Genomic DNA, 19,763 nt, shown 5'->3' on the forward strand with positions numbered 1-19,763 from the left:
AATAATTAAAATCTGAAAAATAAAAAAAATTAATAAACATCTTTTGAGTCAATCTCTTATAAACCTGGGTTTGTAGAAACTCTTGACAGTTATAACTATTTTTGTTAGATTGGCTATTTAGCATGTTTCACGAGCATTGTCATGTCTATTTGGTATATATATAAACCCATCAGTTGTGCGTCATTAATATACCAAGCCAATTCTAGTTTCTTGTTCTTCCCATAAAAGAGAATTTCAGAAATCATCTTTGTCATGAGAAAACGGGAGGCTGAAGGGATGTGATTGATGTTTTCTGTATAACGTAGCATATAGCTTGCTCCGAGGCAGGCTTCTGGAAATGGAATCGAAGCACATTTAAGTCTGAAGTTATGGAAAAGCAACTACTGTCGCAGACATTACATTCACGGGAAGTAGGTTAGTTGTGAGGATACTTGACAAGTTATTTGTATTGCTGTAAAACCGAGCTTACAATTTGTGGAAGAAAAATCTGCGATGATCAGTAGATCAAGCTTGAGACTGGTAATTTTTTATTTATTAATAAATTCTTTCCTCTCTCAAAGTTAAAAAAAAAAAGAAGAAACTTTTTCTTGTCTACCTAGTAACATAACAACAGGATGGATTGCATAACTATGTTATAAGGAAGACTGCTATTCTTTTGAGCGGTCTTTGGCAAATCATTTACCTTCCTCTGATTTCTGAAAATGAAGCAAGTTGGCTTACAGTGAGAGAGCATTCTGACTCTTTTGAAGATGAAGGAAGAGCTGGCCATATGATAGCAGGACTTTCAGGAGGTACTAGTGGAGCTGCTTCCCCTAAAGAACCTGCAAAACAGTTCTCATGGAGGGCCTTTGGTGTGGGTTTGGATGGCAACAGGCTACCCCTAGAAGAAGTAAACACTCCAATCCATCCTTTGCAAACTCCCCATTCAATTTGTGATCGGCTGCATCCAGGAGTCGTCCCATCCTGTGGAATTCCCATAGCCAATAAGAAATCCCATTGTTATAGTCGTTCTCCTCATCTGGATTTCCAGGCTTCCTTCCACAAATTAACAACTTCCATCATGAGAACACCAAACGCATAAACATCTGTTTCAACAGTTGCCCTTCCGGTAGGAGAACTCTATGGTGCCATGTAACCACTCTTAATTAATTTGTTTAACTAAGTTAATCACTCCAATTAAATACTTTTGTCCCATAATTTTTTTTTTTACTTAATTTACACCATAACACCTCATTTTTTATTCTATCGTATCCCTTCACAATACCTGAAATTCTTTTATTTAATCTATTCAATATTTTATTTATTTTGTTAGGATTATAATTTATCGGATTTTCACACTGATAGTGGTAATCCAAAATCCAGGTTTGACAAAACAAATGTTAAATGCTATAATTGTCAAAATATAGATCATTATACTAGGGATTGCTGGAATCCAACTAGAAGGGCTGAGGAGAATGTCAATCTTGTTGTAGAAGAGGAGAAAAAGCCATCTTATTACTAGTTCATGATGAACGAATACAAGCCAAAGAGAACATATAGTATCTATACAATGGTGCAAGCAATCACATATGTGGAGATAAAGACAAGTTTATGGAGCTTGATGAATCAATTAAAGGTAATGTCATATTCGTAGATCATTTATAGGTTTCCAACAAAGAAAATGGTATGATTCTCATAAAATTAAAAAATAAAAGTCATTAGTTAATTGGTGATGTCTATTATCTCTTTACTATAAAAAACAATATACCGAGTTTGGGACAATTATTAGAGAAGGGTTATGAGATTAAGATGAAAGATTGTGCCTTGACATTACTTGATACTTATAGAGCTATGATTGCAAAGGTAACCATGACAAAGAACATAATGTTTTTGCTGAACATAATGTTTTTGCTAAACATAGAGACGGATGTGCCTAAATACTTAAATACATGTGTGAAAGATAAGACTTGGCTTTGATATAAAAGACATGGGCATGTAAACTTTGATAACTTGAAGATGATGGCACAAAAGGAGATGTTGAAGGGTTTACTATCCATTATATATCCAAATCAGTTGTGTGAAGGATGTTTAATAGATAAACAATTCCATAAGATCTTTCTAAAGAAGTCTACATCTAGAGCAAATCAACCTCTTCAAAAGATACATATAGATGTTTGTGGTCCTATCAAACCATGTTTGTTTGATTAAAATTTGTATTTTCTATTTTTTTTAATGATTGTAGTGGAAAAGCTTGGGTATACTTTTTAAAAGAAAAGTGTAATGTGTTTAGCTGTTTTAAGAAGTTTAAGACATTAGTTGAAAAAGAAAGTGGTTATTCTATAGAATCATTTAGGATAAATAAGGAGTGAATTTTATTCTAATAATTTTAATGAGTTTTGTGAAGATCATGGAATAAAAAGACTCTTAACGACGCCTAGATCCCCACAATAAAATGGCGTGGTGGAGAGAAAGAATATAAGCATCCTAAATATGACAAGAAGCATGTTCAAAACCAAAAAGATGCCTAAAGAGTTTTGGACCGAAGTTGTAAATTATGCTATCTATTTGTCAAATAAGTGTCCTATTAAAGGTTTGAATGGAATGACTCCAAAAAGAGGCATGAAATGAAAGAAAGCCAAATGCTACTCACTTGAAAGTATTTGAAAGCATTAGCTATGTGCTTGTAGATGATCAAGTAAGGACCAAGCTAGATGACAAGAGCAAAATGATGATCTTTGTGGGTTATGACTAAAAGTCTAAAGGATATAAGCTCTACAACCCCAATAAAGGAAAGATAATGATTAATAGAGATGTTTAGTTCGATGAAGAAGGAGTATGAGATTAGAAAGTAAATGATGGTGAGAAATATAATTTTCTACCGGTTCTTGATGAATGAGAGGAGAGCTATGAAAATCATGAAGAATAAGCTATACTTTCACAATTATCAATGGTGTCATCTTTAACTTTATATTCTTCTTCTTCTAGTAGAAGTTCAAGTAGTGGTAGCCCATCAAGTCCACCAAGAAGGATTAGTAGTTTTGATGAGCTATATAAGGTAACTACTCCTATTGATAATGACGTAACACTATTTTCACCTTGTTTTATGTGATTCTATAGTGTTTGAAGAAACAATAAAAGATGCAAAATGGAGAATTGATATGGATGAAGAGATTGCATCAATCAAGAAGAATGACATATAGAAATTGGTTCCTAGACCAAATGGAAAAAAACCAATAGGTGTCAAGTGGATCTACAAAGAAAAGAAGAATGCAAAAGAGGAGGTGGAGAGATACAAGGCAAGGTTAGTGGAAAAAGGCTATAATTAAAAGCATGAGATTGACTATGATGAGGTTTTTGCTCCCGTTGCTAGATTGAAGACTATTTGATTAACCATTGCCATAAATGCCCAGCATGGATGAAGAATCTATCAAATGAATGTCAAATTATCTTTTCTTAATGGTTTTCTTGAGGAGGGGATCTACATTGAGCAACCCATGGGTTATGAAGTGAAGTGATATGAATACAAGGGATTAAAGTTAAACAAAGCCTTGTATGGATTGAAGCAAGCCCCAAGGGCTTGATATAATTGTATTAATGGCTATTTATTAAAGAATAGATTTGTCAAATGCCCCCATGAATATGTTATCTATGTAAAGATCAAAGAGAGTGGTGATACTCTTATTGTATGTTTGTATATGGATAACTTAATCTTTATAGGAAATAATCCAAAGATGTTTGGAGACTTCAAACAAGCAATGATCAAGGAGTTTGAGATGATGAATATTGGTCTTATGACATACTACTAAAGGATTACGATCAAACAAGGAGATGATAAAATCTTTATAAACCAAGAAAAGTTTGCAAAGGAGATTCTCAAGAAGTTCAAGATGAAGGATTGTGAAAAAAATGAATACTCTAGTTGAGTGTGGAGTTAAGACGCCAAAGAATGATGGAGGGGAGAAGATAAACTCTTCAAGATTTAATAACCTAGTTGGGAGTTTAAGATATTTGACATGCACCCATCCATATTTTTTTTTTGAAGTAGGGATTGTGAGCATGTTTATGAAGACACCAATCATGACATATTTAATCATCAAAGGTACTGTTGATTTTGACTTGTTTTAAAGATACTCTAATAGCTTTGACCTTGTGGGTTATAATGATAGTGATTGGACTAGAAATATGGATGATAGAAAGAATACTACTAGTTTTGTTATTTATATCGGATACATAACATTCATATAGAGTTTAAAAAATCAATCTATAGTCACTTTATCAACATGTGAACCTGAATATGTAGCTAGTACATCATGTGTAAGTCATTCCATATAGCTAAAACGATTATTGAAAGAATTTTGAATGCCACAAGAGAAGCCTACAAAGATTTATGTGGATAATTCATTAGTCATTGCCTTAGCTAAAAATCCAGTTTTTTTAATAACAGAAGTAAGCACATTGACACAAGATTTCATTATCTAAGAGATTGCATTACAAACAAAAAAGTTGAAGTCAAGTATGTAAAGACACAAGATCAAGTTGGGGATATTTTCACAAAGCCGCTCAAATATAATGTTTTTACCAAGATAAGAGATTTGCTGGGAGTTAGGAAGAAATCAAGTTTAAGAGAGGGTGTTGAAAACTAAACTCGATTTCTGGTTTTTTTGAAGAACAGAGGAACCGGTAAACTGGTTGAATTAAACGAATTAGTCAACCGGTTAAAAAATTTCTTAATTGTCTAGGACTTTATAACTTTAAAAAAGACTTGTAATTAAACATTATTAAGGCATTAGAAAAGAGAGAAAATAACTAAAAGGACTTAGAAAGAAGCATTTAATAAAAGTATACCTTGCTCTCAATGTTCTTCTTGTTCTTGAGTTTTTGACTTTGCATTATTTTTTTTTTGGTAATAGTTGAAAGTTTTATTAAAAACAAAAGCTACAATAATAATAGCCTAACTTACATTAGATGAACAAACAGAAGAAAGGAAATCACAAAAACTATCAATATTTCTTTTTTTTTTTTGCAATATTATTTTTGATCTTATAGCACCCCAATCTTTCTTCCATCAGTTACTGTCAATATCTCCTTTATAACCTTTCCTTGTGTCAAATTCTACTGCAACTATCTTTGCTTGATATGCCCCATTAGTAGTCGCGTTTACGATACCAAGCCATCGCCCTTCTATTTTCTGGGAGACCAGAATCTGCAGTTAATATAAATGTGATACCTTCACCGCCTGGTTTTGTTTGAGGACTAATACCAAGTACAAAGGTGGAATTCAAAGTAGCTCTAACTCGACCTTTGCCTGCCCACAGCTTGAATTGCTTTCTGTACAAGGCACATCCGGAAAAAATGGCGATCGAATCTCCTTTAACATTAGGAGTAGCTTGGATGGCATTAAGAACTATAGCTGAATTGTGGCTGATGAAATCAGTCTGACTGTCTTCATGGAATGTTGGATATCTAAAACTATGGCCTCCTACTTCAATGAACGCACAACTCAAAAGGGCTACTAGCAGCAAAAACTTAATTACCTGGGAAAGATTCACGATGGAGCACAATGCAATGGTTCTAATAGGATGCAGCATTGCAAAATCTGCCAAGATGGGGATGAGACGAACTTTCAAACTTCATGCACGGAAATTTCAAACTTCTACCATATTTCCCAATCACAGGATTTGCATTAATGAAACGCAAGTTTCATTGCATGTTAAAGGACGGAAATCTACACTTACGACCTTCTCTTGACAAGATCAACAGGGAAATTGCATTGATATTGATTTCTTGATCTAATATCCACATAATTAGTAGAGCCAAATGGATCTTTTGGTAAAATTAATGAAAAAGGATGATGATCTGGCTCGGCTAGGTTAGATCGATGCACTCGAAAGAGAGTTTAGCTTGTGCCTGGTCTTGCTACGTTGTCCTGTACCCTGGCAGTTCAATATCAATACTCCATTTTACCAAATGTAGTGACAGATTTGGTGGAAAGCATAAGATGTGGACACAATAGTTTGGTCATTATGTTTCACCAAACTTAATTAGCAGATCAGTAATTATGATTCATGAAGATGCCTCGTCTGAATGATAGCATTAAGGAAAAAGCCTTGTATCTTATCAAACCAAATCAGTATCCTAATCAAGCTGTTGAGCAATTCGAGCTGCTGAGTTTGCTGATTCAAAAGTCCAAACTCTGTTGTCCTGTACTATTGAGCTGCCATTCAGTGGAAATAACTAAAGATCGCAATGGATGGTTTAAGAAACGAGAAGCTAGAAAAATTGGCCCCTAGGATACCATGATAAAGAGACTTAGACGACCGCATGCAAATATGACAGTAGCATAATTTATATAGATAGAATAGAGCTGACTGAGTTTTGGAGCTAAACAGCTTTCCAGAATGACTTGATTTGAAGAGTAAGTGTGGAAAATATGTTTACTGATCACTAAGAAAGAATTAAACTTCAATTTTCATAAACCTAACTGCTGCATGCGGCCCTGTTTCTATGCTCAACTAAGGATTTTAACATGTCTGACAAAAACAAAAATGGTTTAAATGATTTTATTTAGCTAGTGACCTTTTCATTTAAGGTTTTTTTTTTTCCTGTCTGTCTGTCTCTCTTAGCTGCAATTTTTTTGTTGTAATCAGAAAAATAAATATCACATTTGATTTTTTTTTTGAAAGGCTAACAATTTTTTAATGTTTGGCTTAAACAATGACTCTTAATATATAATTATGTATTATTGAATATCTTTAATTTTTAATAATCTTAAAATAAATAAAATAGTTTTAAAATTGTTATGTACTAAGAATAGTACAATAATGACTAAAACAATGTTGCATGCCTATTAATTTTACAATTGGTGAGTATATAGTCTGATTACATATTAATTAGGAATGCACAATGACAATGAAAGCTAATAAGACATGTACAAACTGGTTAATGACTCAAAGCCTATGCATTGGATTGTTAGGTTATTGGAGTTCATCCTTGATTACTAAGCGATCGACTGGTTCATGTAAAATTCTAATTTTAACACAATTTTTAAACTTAGTGAATTCTTAGAACCAATTTATAAATCCATTTAAAATACATGTAGAGTAAAGTGTGTGCACTCATTTTAATTTGTGCAATCAAGTAAGTGTTGACCTTTGGGTTATATATTAATATTTATATATTATGATGATAACAATTAAATGACAATAGACTAATGATATGCTTGGGTTGATATTAAGTTTAAACAGGTTTATACAAAGATCATTAATAAGCATGAAGAATTAAATGAAAAAATAAATCAAGAAGTCCATGATACAAAATAAGTGAAGATTTAATTCTTAATGATTCATTTTAGTGCTTAGTATGTAAATCTTTATATCTTACTTAATAATATAAATTAAAATGAATTCACACACTTTACATTGCATGCATTATAAGATTGATATGCATTTAGTTGCTTCAAGATTCATTAGGTTTAAAACTGCTAAAGATGGATTTTAAGTTGAACTGGTCGACCATTTGGCCATACCAAGTGAACCGGTCGACTGCTTGTTCATCAGGGATAAACACTTGAGAATCTACAGGAACCGATTGACTGATTGGCTTGACCAATCTGAACCGGTGTTCATCAGGGATAAACACTTGAGAATCTACAGGAACCGATTGACTGATTGGCTTGACCAATCTGAACCGGTCTACTAGTTTAAAAGAATATGAAATATATATATATATATATATATATATATATATATATATATATATATATATATATATTCAAATCATACTTATATTTGTGCATTAAAACCTTCATATTCTTGCACAAGAGTATAATTTCCCACACTCACTACACTTAAACACCTTTCTACATTCTAATTGCTATTGAGTGAGCTATAGAGATATAAGTTTTAATTGTATTATCTACACTTTGAGAGAGTGTTGCTACATTTCAAACAATTGTAATCCTTCAAGAGTTTAAGTGAAAAACTCTTGATCATTGGTGAGGTACATCACTATGGTGAAAAATCTTGAAGAGGATATTTCTTCAAGTGGTGAAAAAAGGCTTGGTAAGGATTCATCAAAGACATTGTAATCTATGGCTTGGATTAGTAAAGAATACAATACTCAAGACCAGTTTAGTACATGAGGTGTGGATATAGACTTGTCGAACCACGTTAAAAATCGAGTTTGCAATTTCTATCCTTATACTCTTTACTTTAAGCGCTTTAATTTTTTTCTTGGTTAATTGTGTTTATTGTGTTTAATTGAGTTAATTGCAATATCTGTTATTATTAGCGGAACACCTAATTCACCCCTCTTAAGTGTTATTGTTGTTTTAATCCTAGAACAACAATAAGATATAAAGATTTATACATTTAGCACTAAAATGAATACTTAAAACTAAGTCTTCACTTGCTTTGTATTTTGAACTTGTTGATTTATTTCTCCATTTAATTCTCCATACTGATTTTCATATAAACCTATTTAAATTTATTCTCAACCAAACATATCATCAGTCTATTTTTTATTTAATTGTTATAATAAAAAAAATAAAAAAAATATTAATATGTTACTCAAAGGTCAACATAGTGTACTATGAGTGCCACACACTATGTTAAATTCGTGCAAAATAGAAGTATGATGAAATAAGATAAGAAAAAGACAACTTAAAAAAAAAACATATCCCATTTTTCACGTGCCTAATTAGAAAGGGTGAGATTGCAAAAAACAAAAAAAAACAAAACAAAATTACAGGTTATTTCAGTTTTTGTTAACTATTAGTCATTTTTTTTAAAATATTTTATTGCTCCTCACTTGGTAAAAAAAAAATGATATTTGCAATAAAATTTTGAAGATTTGAACAACTCCATCTTATTTAGATACACTTCCAAACAACGTCAACAAACCAAAAGAATTTGTAACTCATATGTCTCTCTACTAAGATTGAATTATTTCTACTTTGGAAGGAAAACAAAGAAGAAACTTAGCTTAAAAAGAAGAGAGTATACTAAATATAGAGGGTTGAGTGCACGTGTTGGTTAAGCATGTACTACTTTGCTAAGGTTTATTTGTGATTCTTCAACTTTTCATTATATAAATTAAATCAAAAATCTTTTTTCTTTTCTATATGAGATAGAGGGTATTGAGTTTCATAAAAAAATGTCAATCAATGATTATTTGAGATTAATTTCTCATTCATTTACAAATTATTTTAATCGTGTTAATGTTTCATGTTAATGAATTTTTATTGGAGAATAATTTTTAATAAATTTTTAACCCTAAAAATAAGTGGAACTCATTTTAAATTTGACATCAGAATGCTTATTAATTATATTTTTATTGAAAAAATTCCAACAAAAACAATTTAATTAAATATTGCAATCGATTTAGTGGTGTTGAGTGGTTAATCCTAACTTGTTTTTGATAATATTGGTTAATCCAAATCCAATATATGATTTCTTACTCTATCCTTTATTATTTAACTCAGAGTTTCAAATACAATGTTATTAATATCTTGTTTTAATTGGATGATGGTGTTTCTTGTACAATTTTAAAACTAGAACAAAATAATGAAACCATCAAATATCAATAATAAATATTTCTTATATATTTTGTAATAATTTCAAAACATAACACCGGAACATTCTAATTAATATCAAAATATCTTGTATACTCATTAAAAATTTGATTTACTACCAAAATGGTAAAAAATAAATTTACACAAATTCAAGTTTAAATTAATCAAAAGATTCAAAACTATGAGATTGGTTGATCGATAAATTGGACTTCAATATTATTATCAATAATAATCAGCAGTTAAACTTGAGGACTTGAGAGCAGCAAAGGGGAAAGAATCTTGACCGTTGTTAACAAGGGCGTCTGTGTGAGTGAGGGACCCTCTCTCCTCTCTTCTATAAAGTATAAACGATAAAATTACTTACTACCAACTCCCATCATTTTGTGTTCTCTTTTTTTTTTTTTTTTTCCTTTTTATCTTCCTCTGTCATTCCACTCTGGCAATCCTCGTCACTGCCCTGTTTTCCTCTTCCCTCTTACCGGCCACCTCTTCAACCAGTCCCCCGCACGTGCAAACATTACCTCCGTATACACGAAGATACTTACTTCTATTCCCATTCCTAACCTTCGTGTGGTGCAACGAATAGAAGTTGGAGAGAGAAAGAAGGGGTAAGAGAAAGACAGGGGGAGAGAGAGTGCTGTTGTGTTATTAAAGCATATCATAATAATAATTATAATTAAAAAAAAAATCATTTTGGTGGTCTTATATTTGTTGTTGTTGTTGTTGTATTTTTGGGTAGTTTTGCACTCTCTTTCTCTAGTTTTATTGTATATGAAATCTGACCTTCAAAGATCACTACTTTCTACTTCTTTGAGCTGTATTTTTGTTAAGGCCTTTCTCTCTTTCAAGAATCAAATCTTTCTTTTCTTGCACCGATGAGGATTAGAAATAGAAAGGTTCCTTTGCCTCTTTCCTCTCTATCACCGATACCTCTCTCAGATCCCCAGCTTAGCCGGTCTCCGGTGGTGCAACTTCAATTACACAACATCCCACATCAAAATCTCTTTCAAGAACCTCAAAAGGATGAATACTTCGATCTTCAGCTGCCTTCTAATCAGCTAAATCAACCGATCGGAGGTGGAAGCAAAGGTCATGATGATTGCTCCCATGATGCTGGACCACAAGAAGAGAACAAGGTAAGCAGTTATAGTGGCTGTCAATTTGGTTGGTTAAAAAAAAAAAGTTACCACAACACTTTTATCCAAGTTTAGTGGGGTGTTTATACATGAAGGTGCACTTCGCTTCAATGTGACTTGAAGAGTCAATTTTGTTGGATCTACTTTTTATATGGTCAATTTGCACCCATCAAGGTTACGTTATGATTTAGTATTATCCATATTTCTTGGGATTTTACTGTAGGTTTTGTTGCAAGAGGGTGATGAGATTAAGGGAGGAGAAGTAGGAGAGAAGAGTAATGATGCCAGGTAAGGAAGTAGTGAAAAAAGTTAAATCCATGTTCTTCTTCTCTTCTTTCATGAATTCTTGTATTGAAAAAGGTGAAAATAAGGAGACCTGTGAATTGATTTATTTTTTTTGGCTACAGAAAAGAAAGTAAAAATACTGCAAGTGGAAATACTGTTTGTAAGTGTTTTTATATGAACTTTGGCTAGCCACCATACCTTCTTCCATCTAATCTAATCTAATCCATTTAGCCTCTCTATTTTGTCTAAACTAATATGCCCATGAGGTGCACGTTAGCATGGGTGGACGCAGCTGGTCCCCCCATCCACAGTATATGCATACACATCTTCCTCTATTTTGCACTCATTTTATTAACTGGTTTCTCTTTGTTTTTCTTATCGTTGTAAATTACGAAGATTTGGATTTCTGTGTTTGGTTTATTTTCAGGAAGGGAAGTTTCTTGAGCGAAGGAGTGCACGTCACAGTTCTTCAACAATCTTGTTCTTCCCATCAAGGTAGATATATAATTATGTTCGAAACCCATTTCAAAAGTACACAGAAAATTAATAAAAAATATATTTAGTGTTCATGTTGTTGTTTGGTTGCACTATAGGAGTTGGGAGATGGGGTGAGGGAGACAGGGCATTTCCATTAAAGAAGAGAAGAGGGAGCTTTGAAAGGAGATCGAATGAGGAAACGATAATGGATACAAGTAAGAAAATGAAAACCAAAATGAAGACAAAGATGGAAAAGAAATGTTTGCAACAGAATGGTGATACTGAAGAAGATGACAAGGAAACAAAAGAAGGTGCTAGTTCCAAAGTAAAAACGAAGGCTAGGGGTGGTGCACTATTGGAGGGATCACGGTGCAGTCGTGTTAATGGAAGAGGATGGAGGTGTTGCCAGCAAACCCTTGTGGGATACTCTCTTTGCGAACATCATTTGGGTAAAGGAAGGCTAAGAAGTATGAATAGTGTTCGAAGCCGATCTATTGCTACAACTGTACCAAAGAAGGACGAGTATGGGGCATTATCGAGCCCTTCATTATTATTGTCGCTGAAGAAAGAAGAGACTAAGGGGGATTCTTTGGATGATAAAGTTAGTGGTACTGCATATAATGAAGATGATAAGGAGAAGCCATTAATGATCTCAAGGAGGAAGATGAAGTTTGGTATGGTAAAAGCTCGATCAATAAGCAGCTTGTTGGGCCAAGCAAACAATGCAATTGGAGTGGCTGAGGATAACGAGTAGGGAAGACCTTCAGATCGTGTCGGGTTCTACCTAATTAATGCTATATAGCAAGTTCCTTTTCTTTTTGAGAGTCTTGGTGAAGAACGGAAGGGTAAATGCTTTGTAACATCTTTTCTTTCTCTTGTAATGCTTTAATAATCGTTTTCTTTTTCTTTTTTACATTTTGTTTCTGAAACAGTTTTTATCTTTTTGTTTAATGCTTTTGTATGATGAGTGGTGGGTTTATGTATGTTAATGAAAATGAAGGAGGTCATATGGAGTTTATTTTCTGTTTAAGTCACATTTTCCTGCCACTATTTTAATTGTATTAAGTGGGGAACCACCTCAGAAGACCCTAGTTTAGTTGTTTACGTATTCTGTGCAGGTGTTGACCAAGAAAACCGGTACTGAAAATTGATCAGGGAAACTATATTGGTTTTATTTGACTAGTTTTTTCAAGATATAATGAAAATCAACTGTTGACTAAAAATAATTAAATTAAGAGATTATTTACAAATACATGTGTAACTCAAATCAATTCATAATTTTGTGTGAGTTTAGGGACTAAAACTAATCAAATCAGGGTCTACTTGAAAAAAATTGAAAGTTTAATGGCTGATAGGGTAAAATTACATAACTTGGAAGCCAAAGACCAAAGAGCAAAATGAAATCAAATTAATGGACTTAAATCAAGGTTTTCAGGGGTGCAATTGCTAGAATTGAGAAGTTTCAGGGTTAAATGAGGATTCATATGCTTAAATTGGAAGGATAGGGACTTAATTGGAATTTTCCTAAAATCTTATTTAAAAACCCTAATTTTTAGGGTTTAAACGAGCGACGCGTCCCTTAGACTTTAATGAATAAATGAGTGACACGTCATCTGATCCACTTATCATCTCCTTCAGCTAAGAAGGCTGATCGAGTTGCCATTTTGAAATGAATGAATGTAGCATCTCTGACCACCTTACAGGTTCCAACCACCACCACTCAACTTAGAAACATCTCCTCTATAAGGATCCTCTATCCTCATCACATGTTTGTACCTCATTCGGCCCAATGAACTCGACAACATCTTGTCCTTGATCAGCCACCTTTGCAATGACAAATTCAAGCTGATCGAGAGCTCACTTTCTAATAAATGAATGTGGAGTTTTAGACCTTTAAATCTAGTATGGTTTGTTTCTAATGATAAATCTACATACCCTCTACAAGGTTTAGGTAAATAAATATACATTTATGGCTTAATCTCTATAATGATCTTAACAAAGTATCAAGCCCAATCATCTATGATTGAAGAAAAACTCACCATGACAGAAAAGACTCCCAAGCTATTCTCCCATGTGTGATTTTGATTTACAAAAGTGCAAAGGAGGACTAGACACCACCTATTTTGGCAAAGAAGGTTTTGGAAGAGAAATAATAAGAATCTTCCCTAACAACCTCTTGGAAAAAACCACTATAGTTTTGAGATTTATAATATTTTTTTTTTGATAAAAATGTAAGTATGTATTAAGATTAAGCAACCATGCTGGAAGACCAGCGAGTACAAAATATACAGGAATTAAACATATACAAAATATACAGGAAGCAATAAGGGAATAGGCTCCTAAATAAACAGAAACAAAAACAACCAAGGGGAACATACTCCCAAAGACAAGCCATGCAAAGCCTAACAACCCAGAGAAAGGGAGCGGTTAAAGGAGAAACCAAACAAGATTGCTGGTGTCCAAGTTAACCAACTAGCGGCTCAAGATTTCTAATATTAGTTTGCTTATAAAAAGGCATATGATCTTGAGTAGAGGGGGAGGTGGATTTTTTAAGAAGAAATTACAGAGAGAAAATGGAGGAAACATAGAAAGATTGAGAGGAAAAACCCTATAGTTGATTAAGAGAGAAGCTACAATAATTATGTGCTAAGTTGAGAAAGAAGGAAGGGAAAAAGTCAACATCAATCCTAGATTGAAAATAAGCTATAATCTAGATGAAAAAAGCAAATAATCTAGAGAAGGAATCAATATTCCCTTTACAAGGTATACCTTTAAACTTTGATAGGGGGTGTAGCTCAATGGTCACACCCACTCTCCCTCTTTCAATGCTTTATTGAATTATTGTTTGATTGTTGGTTAATACATTATGCTTTGGTTATTAATATTTTTGATAACTATGGTGATTAAGTGCATTTGTTCATATTTAAACTAATATACATATATGTGTTCAAGTTTGGATTTAAGGCATATATTGTTGTTTTAAGGTTGTAATTTGATGTTATTAATGATGTTTAAATGACAGTCCAACATGTTTTAATACTTTGTTTAGTAAGCAAATCTGTTTACTGATAAGGATCTACCTTAAATCCCTAAGATAATGATCTCCTTACTGAGGATGACATTTCTTAAACTTTAGATAGACTAACAAATAGAAACATGATTTAAAAGAAAACTATAAATCAATAATACAGCTTACCATAGGTAGGGTGCATTATGGGTGATGCGTCTTCCCCATGCATAATTAGTCTCATTACCTAAACTTTTGTAGACCAGTAGATTTTCTATTGACCATAATATTAGGTGTCGGCCCATCAACTTTTCAAATCATGATTTCATGATTAATCCCAACACATCCAAAACACCCTTGATCTATGAGGAAGATCTATCATTCGAAATTGTGTATGTCATGATAAGATGACGACTCCATTTGGGACATCTTTGGTTGGACTAAACTTTGTTGATTATTTATTTGTTATATGCCATTTATTTATTGGTTTAGGTGATTTAATTTTAGCATGCATTTTTTTACATATTATCCATGCATAAGTACATCGAATATGATTTATTCTTTCATGTGTTTTAATTTTGAGAGTATAAACTCGATTCTATGTTAGGTGAAGGATTATTGGTTTGCCTTATAACTTAGTCAGGGTTCAGATTCGTGAAACACCCAACTATGATTTGAGTGTTTACTTTGTAATGACAATCATGTTATATCTCAACCATTCCTTATAAACCCTTATACTGCCTTCATGAGAGGTAGTCACTATAGGAAGATCATAGACCCTTTTCGAGACCATGTAATAAACATACCCGTCATGTAATGATTATAACCTACCCTTATAATGTTTGACTCCCTAATAATTCATTTTGTATTAAGGAAAACCTGATAAAAAATCCTAAACTCTGCAGGATTTTTCTGAGCTAAGACCATGACTTCCATAACCTTTTTTGAATATGAGCAAAAATCTGAGATAATGCAACCAACTAAAGGGAATTTCCCAAGGGCCAAGGCCAAATAATTACCACACATAACTAAAGTACAATGTTCTATAAATAGTATGGAGAAACTTGTGTCAATTATGGGTTATATGGGTGAGACTCTTTTTGAAAGGATACATGGAATGATTGCTCTTCTAATGAAGATTCTAGTATAAATTTCAATAGTCAAAGCCTTGTTGCATTTCTGGGACCTAAATTACATATGTTTCATCTTCAAAGACATTGACATGGCCCCTATTATTAAGGAGTACGCGCAGATTTTGAATTTCCTTAAGGTTTATTTCAGACAAAGAATTGGAGACACAGCTGCTGATGTTGTTAAATTACTACACTTAGAGAAAATTGGTTGATGTAGAATAATTGATGAAAGTTTTTAAGTAGAAGTGTATTGAAGCTAGGTTAAAGACAAATAAAGATAAAGGGAAGTTAAAAGATGAAAGATACCAAACTGTTTTCTTTGCCATCTTTGGGTTAGTATTGTTTCTATCAGAAGCTACTGAGATTATTAGTGTTGAAGTCGCTAATGCTTTTATTGAATATGAGCGAACAAAGAGCAACCCCACTACAACTATCATAGCTTAGAGTACTCTGTCATTGAGCCATTATAGGTTACATGGAAGGGGTGCAATGCAATGTTTTTTTTCCTTTGCTGTTCATATGGGTGATAAGCCATTTAGAAACTCCGAGAGTAGTTTTCAATATTTTTTAGTAGTTTAACATGAGACCTTTAAAGCTTGTTGCAAGTAAATATTGAATTAGATTGAATGAAAGAGTATGGGTAGAAAAATATCAGGTCATCCCTCATAGTAATTTCATATGGAAAGCCTATAGGGTAGGAAACTCCTTTTATGTCATGAATTGCGGAGATAAAACATGAGTCTTGTTGATCAGACTATCTAGTTATATTAATTATCCACCTTCATTGGTTATTAGATAGTTTGGGGGGAATTAAACATGTACCAAGAACCCAGGTTTTAGCTAAATATACTAGGTTGTTCAAAGATTCTGATTCTCTAGCCAAATTAGAAGTTATCAAACAAGATTAGAGCCAACTTGTATTGGTTCACAAAAGTGAAGAAGAGGTCTAATTCCTAATTAGTCCTAATTATTCAGTTTGGAAAAATGGTGGGTTATCTAGAGAATTTGATAGCTTTGAAGTATAAAGCCCAATAACAGTTGATGAAGCTAGACCATCTGTCATCGAAGAACCTAAAAGAAAAGGAATTAGCAATGAAGAGGAGTTGTAAGATGAATTGGATAAACTTAGAATTGAGCTAAGTCATAACAAGAGTCAACAGAAGTTTTTAGAAAATGAACTTGTTGACGAGGACATGATAGAGGTCCTTTTGAGCTAATAGTTAAGAAAAAGGCATGAAAAGATAGTTTTGTCAATGAATGACAAAATATAGACAAAAAATCTGAGGAGATTGCACAAGAGATCTAAGAGCATTTGAAAAAAAAGGTGATCAAGTACGATGATTTGGTAAACAAAATGTGATGATGGAAAAAGAACTAGTTACTCTAAAAAGGGTTTTCAAGGGCAAAACAAATGCTGACAAAGAAATGATTGCTTCTTTAAAAAAGAAAAGAGATAGTGTTAGAAAGAGGTTGAAAGTTGAGAAAGAAAATAATAGGTTAGTTAATCTCAACATTGAAGAAGAGAAGATTAAGAGCTCGGTATATCGATCAAGCTGATGATGAAAGAGAAATTAAAAAAAAACAGATGAATCAGACATGAAGGACTACGAAGATAGAACAAATGCCCTAATAAAACGAGTCATCATGGTTTAATATGAGCTAGAAATACAAGAAGAGGAATTAAAAAGGTTGAGAGGGAAATATTTAGAGGTCGAGGAAGAGCTGAGTTAACTAAGGCAGAAATTTAAAGAATGGCAAGAATGCATCAACATATTTGATATCCAGATGAACAGAAAGATAACTGAACATGATATTGAGCAAGAAGAACTGTAAAGGGCTAGAGATCAGATCCAATATTTGGAAAGGACTTTTCAGATAATGAATAGAAATAATGAGTTACCAGCCATAAGCAATAGTGCACTGCTCCAAGACAACACTTTGTTCCATTATAAAATATAACATACAAACATGTTAATTGATAGAGTAGCTCGAAAGGCAAATAAACTGCGAGTATAGGCCTCTCTAATCAATAATAGTGTTAGCAGATACCAGGAATACTTTAATGATGTTTCAGCCTTCGTTCAAAATATAGCTAATATAGGTATTGCTTTTGATGATGAATAGAGATGTATAGGAATCTTATCTCTCCACATGTTAAAAACAAGGATGTATAGGAATCTTACTCTTTTGTATTGTACTCTCTAACATGTATGGGATTTAACTGAGATGAAGATTTGGGAAAAGATCTCTTTAGATTCATCAGACTATGGATTTTACTTGTATTAAAAAAAAAAGAGGTCATGTATTAGCTCTTTAAACAGGCTAATTTATTTCTTTATGTGTATATATACTCTTATTTGCATTCATATATGAGCATACATGTATACATATTTTGGGGTTTTAAATGTTATTTATGCATGTATAGGTTGAAATATAGGTCCTTGCAAAATTCAAACCCATAGAATCTACAACACTAGACTTCGACGAAGAAACATGAAAGATAAGGAATGTGCTCGTCATAATGCTTATTTTCAAGGGTAGTTGGATTCCTTGAAACTCATCATGGCTCGCATTACCAGTCCACTCGAGCAAACACTTAAAAATATCTCTTGTAAAGGCCCATCTAATCGTCCTGTGACCTTTGCCCAAGCTCAGGCTATAATCCAATTGCAATATGGTATTCTTGCAACTGACCATACCTGCGTCAGCCCCAATATCTATGGATGCATCTGCTAATGAGTCTCACAAGATAAAATACTCCGAGGATGTCAAGCATGATAAGATAAAAATATTAGAGGTAAGGGTGAGGGTCATTGAAGGTATTTTAGGATCTACCTGACAAACTATCAGGATTTTCTAGAGGAGATATCTTAGAGTGATAGAGTTTATAGAGCATATGACAAGGAGTAGTCAATTGTATTAGTGAACTATTTTTATCTATTTCCTTATTTTTTGAATGAATCTAATATTGAATATTTTCTTTTTAAAATGTAGGGGTTAGTAATTTAGGCTATTTTCACATTAAAGGATGAAGAGAGGTTGAATATCACCTTCCCAAAATATATGGACAATGCATTAAAGTATTTCTCACATCTTCGAATGACTAAAAAAAATTCAAGTTTTATTCTCATAATAGATGGATTAACATGTTTTTATAGGTCAATGTTATCAATCAATCTGCATTATAAATACTCCTCTGTGATTGAATTCTACTGATCATGGAAAAATCATATAAAAAATCCTCCTTTAAAAGATCACAAATTGAGAATATCTCTTGAATATATCAAAAAATTTAACAACTCTTGTCACCTATTATCTAAGTTTTAGCATGCATATTTATATGCTCATTCATTAATTGACAAATAGTAAAACATAGCTCATCCTCGAAAGGTTAAACTTCCTTCGATCACTTTCAACACTAGACTTAGAACAAGAATGAAGAACAAAGAAAGTACACAACATATTTTCATGGCTTTTAGAATGCTAGATATACCATCAGGTTTTCACCCTCACCTAGTAGGTAGTACACAGCTAGAAGCCACATTTAATGCTGAGTTTCCAAAAATGTCACTTGATACTCAATTCCTGAAAGCTTTATATACTTTATTAATGTTACCATAAAATCAACAAGTAACATTGACTTTTTACTCCAGATCCAATTAGAGAAGATGGTTTGAATAAAAAGTATAAGGAAGAAAAAAAAGTCAAGAAATTCTCTTCCATCAAAGAACGCCTAAGAGCATTTGAAGGAATAATTGATTCCACAAAGGCTTTAGAAATGCATCTAGTACAAGATATAGTTATCTCGTGAAGGTTTAAAGTACTTGAATTCACCAAGTATATCAATGTTGGATATTCCAAAACCCACATGAGGATCTATTATAGTAAAATAACAAGATTAATTAAGGATAATAAATTACTCATTCATTTTTTCTATGAAATTTTAAGTGGTGTAACACTTTCCTAGTATATGAGCCTAGATGAAGTAAGACTAAACATTAGAAGGATCTAATAGATCCATTCATACATCAGTATAATTTCAAAAATGATGTGGCCCTTGACCAAACAAGCTTACAACTAATGGAGAAGAAGGCCAAGGAATCAATAAAAAAATATTTTCAGCATTGGCAAGATACTGCATCTCAGATCCAACCCGCTTTTCTAAAAGAGAGTCG

At 32.8% G+C, this 19,763-nt stretch overlaps 1 protein-coding gene across 1 annotated transcript; it reads left to right on the plus strand.

Annotated features, from left to right (window-relative positions):
• Positions 1–10,116: 10,116 nt before the first annotated feature.
• On the plus strand, positions 10,117–12,478 carry LOC7479523 (uncharacterized). The gene is made up of 4 exons (XM_002309264.4): positions 10,117–10,686; positions 10,910–10,974; positions 11,399–11,466; positions 11,565–12,478. Exons 1-4 carry the CDS (start codon positions 10,426–10,428, stop codon positions 12,200–12,202), a joined length of 1,032 nt encoding a protein of 343 aa, XP_002309300.1. The 5' UTR covers positions 10,117–10,425; the 3' UTR covers positions 12,203–12,478.
• The last annotated feature ends 7,285 nt before the right edge of the window (positions 12,479–19,763 follow it).

This window comes from Populus trichocarpa, chromosome 6 (genome assembly GCF_000002775.5).
Source record: "Populus trichocarpa isolate Nisqually-1 chromosome 6, P.trichocarpa_v4.1, whole genome shotgun sequence".
NCBI lineage: Eukaryota > Viridiplantae > Streptophyta > Magnoliopsida > Malpighiales > Salicaceae > Populus > Populus trichocarpa.

What these genes read in the sequence shown, in the direction of transcription:
- LOC7479523 (XM_002309264.4), top strand. Translation starts at nt 10,426, where the DNA reads ATGAGGATTAGAAATAGAAAGGTTCCTTTGCCTCTTTCCTCTCTATCA. An exon ending in GAGAAGAGTAATGATGCCAG is followed by an intron (nt 10,975 to 11,398) that starts GTAAGGAAGTAG and finishes GTTTATTTTCAG; the next exon opens with GAAGGGAAGTTTCTTGAGCG. An exon ending in ATCTTGTTCTTCCCATCAAG is followed by an intron (nt 11,467 to 11,564) that starts GTAGATATATAA and finishes GTTGCACTATAG; the next exon opens with GAGTTGGGAGATGGGGTGAG.